The sequence below is a fragment of the Perca flavescens genome, unplaced genomic scaffold (genome assembly GCF_004354835.1).
Source record: "Perca flavescens isolate YP-PL-M2 unplaced genomic scaffold, PFLA_1.0 EPR50_1.1_unplaced_scaf_10, whole genome shotgun sequence".
NCBI lineage: Eukaryota > Metazoa > Chordata > Actinopteri > Perciformes > Percidae > Perca > Perca flavescens.
In genome coordinates, this window is record NW_021166515.1 from 87,140 (window position 1) to 92,139 (window position 5,000).

The 5,000-nt window shown below is 37.2% G+C and overlaps 1 protein-coding gene across 1 annotated transcript in view; it reads right to left on the reverse strand.

Annotated features, from left to right (window-relative positions):
- LOC114551471 (BCL-6 corepressor) overlaps positions 1-3,190 on the reverse strand; it is a 60,244-nt gene extending 57,054 nt beyond the window's left edge. The window contains exons 1-2 of the mRNA XM_028572519.1: positions 3,083-3,190; positions 774-869 (exon numbers count right to left, since the gene is read on the reverse strand). Of these exons, the coding sequence (XP_028428320.1) occupies positions 774-869; positions 3,083-3,190 (204 nt within the window). The remainder of the gene's footprint in view (positions 1-773; positions 870-3,082) is intronic.
- Positions 3,191-5,000: the final 1,810 nt, after the last annotated feature.

Consider the following 5,000-nt stretch of genomic DNA (forward strand, 5'->3'; position numbering starts at 1 on the left):
GTCGCCTCTATGTTGCCTTTTTGTCACCTTTATGATGCCTTCATGTCGCCTTTATGTCGCCTTTTTGTCACCTTTATGTCGCCTTTTTGTCACCTTTATGATGCCTTCATGTCACCTTTATGTTGCCTCTATCTCGCCTCTATGTTGCCTTTTTGTCACCTTTATGATGCCTTCATGTCGCCTTTATGTCGCCTTTTTGTCGCCATACCCACGTTCGTCCAATCAGCTGCAGCCATCGCAGTTGTAGGAGGGCGGAGCCTCTTTTCTTCGCTTGTCATTGGTCAGTGAAGAGAAACTGGTGTCTAGTGCAAAAAGTTTTTTTCGCATTTTAAAATTATTTTTTTAGAGTTTTTGTCGCATTTGTTTTTTTGACTATTTGTGACAATAGTTCTCCTGTTGCAGTTATATGGAGATATTTCTTAAAACATTGAGTAATACTCAAAAAATACTTAAAGACAAAGACACTTGTAGTAAATGCTGTGAGTATTATGGGATGGAAGTATAAGTTACAATACCACAAAAACTACAATACCAGCCATAAAATGGATTTTTTTACGTCAGAAATAGTTTAGAAATAGATTTTATATATATATATATATATATATATATATATATATAAAAAAAAGTTCAGAACAGATTCCATGTGATATACAGAAAACTGTAAACAATGTAATGTTTGTACTATAGAAATAAATAAGGAAAATAATATAATTAAAAATAAAATAATAAAATCAGAAAAATCAGATAATTATAAAAATATATATTTGACTCACCCTTTTGCTCTTCTTCTGTGGAGTAAAGTTCAGTAATCTTTCAGTGTCATGATTTATTCCACATCCATCCGGTGAAAACAAGAAGAATCCCCCAAAAAATATTTAAATCTTCTGCTCTAAAGTAAAGTAAATAAATCCATCTCAATTGATCTGCCGCGTGGACGCGCACGTGCACACATACACGCATACGCGCGCACACACACACGCGCACACACACACACACACACACACACACACACACACACACACACACTGAAGTCTGGATTACCTCCCAAAAAAAGCACACACTCCAAAAATAAATTAAAACAAGGTGTTTATGAATGGAGTCTGGCGTGCGAGCCACGCTGCGCCATGCTGAGCACGCACACACACAGGTCAAAAACAAGGTGTCCCGGAGCGCAGCAGAACTCCGTTGGAAAAAACACTAATTTAAGAACAACAGCCCAAAATAACAGCAAGTGAGTGGAAACACACACCTGGACACGCACGCACATTCACGCGCATACACGCACGCGTCGTCCGGCTACCGGGTTGAACTCTCAGTGTGCGCGTGTGCGCATGCGCGCGCGTGTTTTCCTCCTCCGTGATGTCCCGGCAGCGGGATCAGATCCAGAGGAAAATGAAAAAACACAAAAATGAGAAAATGTAAAAAATTGTAAATATTCCTCCACGAGCGGATATATCCGTCAGGGTGTCGCGCGCACAGCACGCGTGTTATTCCACATTTCTTTTCTTTCCGGTCCCGTCGTCTGTCTGTCTGCTGGATTTTATTCCGCTCTTCCTCCTCCTCTTCCTCTCTTCTCCTCCACACGGACACAGCCTCCCTCTCTCTTCTTCTCCTCTTTCTCTACGTCTCTCTCCACAGCGTCAACATCCGAGCAATCGAGCCGTCACACTTCCGGTACGCGCTTTCAAAATAAAATCACAACAAGTTTAAATTTTTTTATTTTAATTTTATTTTAATTTTTAATATTTTTATTAAGACATTTTTTAGTCTGTTTTACGATTATTTTGTTTGGTAATTTCCAGTACGCCCTTTCAAAATAAAATCACAACAAATTTAAAATTTAAATTTAAATTTTTTTTTTTTTTTTTAAGATTCTTTTCTTGGTAATTTCCAGTACGCCCTTTTAAAATAAAACCACCAAAAACTAAGATTTTAAATGAAGGACTTTTACTAAAATATCTAAATTCTCCTTCACCAAGTAGAAGCACAAAGTTTCAGCATCAAAATAAGAGAAGATAGATTTTTATTATCACGAAGGATTATTGTCAAACACATAATATCAGCTGTTTCAATGATTCAACATACATAGGCGCCGATACCACAGAAAATACTGAGCCCCCACATGTGCCAGACTGCCAGTATAGGCAGTTAAAAGCCTACTTCTCGGCTGTATTATCCAGTTAATAGGCGCCTGTGCGTCTCACGGCAGTTCGTGAAATGGTCACATTATTTTGAATCTATTGATACGTGTTCACCGGGACTGATTTTGTCGCTTTTTTTCGTGGCGGACGGTACGAAAAATGGTCTAAAGGCCACGCACGGGACACGATCTCAGTGGAGCATCTGTCACTTCTAGGTTAAGACAGCATTGGTGCAATAGCCTGTATCTCCTATAGGCTAATATGCAATTATTATGTATTATGGTATATTCTATAGGCTAATATGCAATTTGTATGTATTATTGTATATTCTATAGGCTAATATGCAATTATTATGTATTTTTGTATCTCTTTTTTATACTATGTATATTGTATTATGTGTTATATGGACCTGTGTCTGCAATACAGTTTATATATATATATATATATATATATATATATATATATATATATATATATATATATATATATATATATATATATATATATATGTATATAGTGTGTGATTGGATTATGTTGGTGTCAGTCCTCTGCTCCATATCCTCACATCCTCACATATCCTCCATACACACACACACACACACACACACACACACACACACACACACACACACACACACACACACACACACACACACACACACACAACACACACACACACACACACACACACACACACACACACACACACACACACACACACACACACACACACACACACACACACAAACAGACAGACACACACACACAGACACACACAGACACACACAGAGACACACACACACACACGAACAGACAGACACACACACACACACACACACACACAGACACAGACACACAAAGTATTTTAGTACATACGAGATACGAGATCGTATTCTGAGCCCATTATGCTCGGTTTGAAATCCGAGAGAAGCCAGACCCACGTGACGCGTTCGTCCAATCAGCTGCCGGTCTACGTCCCTGGTCCCGCCCCTTTCCGCTTTGTAGTCCAGATGGCGCCCGTTTAGTGCCACGCTGAACTTTTTGACCATTTTTAGGGGCTCATCCTGGTACTTTCAGTGCATTATCTACACGATATACTAACAACTGAGGGTTTGAAGTGTGACAGTAGGCGCTTTGAGACACAGCCAATCCTGAACAACTTCCTGTTGAATTTTAGTCATATTCAAGCTTCCGGTAAAATCTGGAGGGCATGCAAACAACTCCAATATCGAGATGAGATTTTGATTAATCATTAAAATATTAAATCTTAATATATTTTTTTTAAATAATATAAATTTCCCTATTTTTTAAATGCGGTGCTTTTATTTTGAAAGTCCCAGTGACTTATCATTCTGGATCAATGACGCTGACTTCACACAGTCAACACTTTCACATTTTTACTTAATTTTCCTTTTATTATTTATTTTTTTGGAAATAAATTGGACATTTATTAAGCCTGTTGGTGTTTGTAGCTGATTAAATTTTACTTTTTATTTTTATATATATTTTTAAACAAAATCAAAATGCATCAAATGTAATAAAATAAGTAAATAATTTAAATTAAATAAAAAAATGATATACTAAATAATTAACAAAGATACAAATAAAAATAAAATAAAATAAATTCAATTAATATAAAAATCAATATTTAAAATGCATTTTAAATACATTAACAAAAATTTAAAAAATAAATTACAAATTATTTTTTTTTTTATTTTATCTGAAGTTTATATCATATAACATGTGTTTGATCCATGCTGATCAATACCCTAAAACAGAAATAAAGTATACAGTATCTACAGTACACACACTGTGTATAGTTTGTAGTGTCATAGCTCCTCCAAGTGGATCTAAAAAGTACTACAACACATCACAGTACTACAAGACCTAATACTGCAAAAAACAGGATCACCAAAACCAACAAACCAACCAGAAACAGCCCCGAAATCACCATCACCAAACTCCACCAGACTCCATGTAAATAATCAGCACTTTTAGCATATATTGAGCCAGTATATTTCCACAAGACTCCATGTAAATAATCAGGACTTTTAGCGTGTATAGAGCCAGCATATCTCCACCAGACTCCATGTAAATAATCAGGACTTTTAGCGTATATAGAGCCAGCATATCTCCACCAGACTCCATGTTAATAATCAGGACTTTTAGCGTGTATAGAGCCAGCATATCTCCACATGTAAATGGGTGAATTAAGGGTTTATTTCAACCAAACCAGAGTGGTGATTGTTGGAACAGTGGAAAGATGAACCAAGACGACTTTTGGTAGTTTTATTTAGTTTCTGTCCACTTTGAATGAAGTGTGTTTTACGATGATAAAAGTCCTGATTATTTACATGGAGTCTGGTGGAGTTTGGTGATGGTGATTTCGGGGCTGTTACTCTTTAACTAAAAGGTCTATCTCTGTAGGGATCCATCCCATAATGTTGTCACACACTTAGAGTCACTTAGACCGAAAAACATGCCGACATTTTTATCTGCAGTGTCTATAAACTGTCTGTCTGTGTGTCTGTCTGTCTGTCTGTCTGTCAGCATGACTGGACATCAGCTGTTCACACAAACAACCAGTCAGTTTCTCTTCTTCCACAGAGTTGAGGAATGGATTGTGTGAGAGTGTAGTTTCGAGGTGATTTCTTATCTTATGACATCTGTGGTGAAAACAAGACATGAGTGTTGAAGCCACATGACGTCTGTGTGTGTGTGTGTGTGTGTGTGTGTGTGTGTGTGTGTGCGGTGTGTGTGTGCCCATGTGTTGCACAATTAATGCAGTAATTTATGAGAACGATTCCCAAAATGGCACACAGGAAGAGAAAAGGCAATCAGAGACTTTGTGTCCAAGTC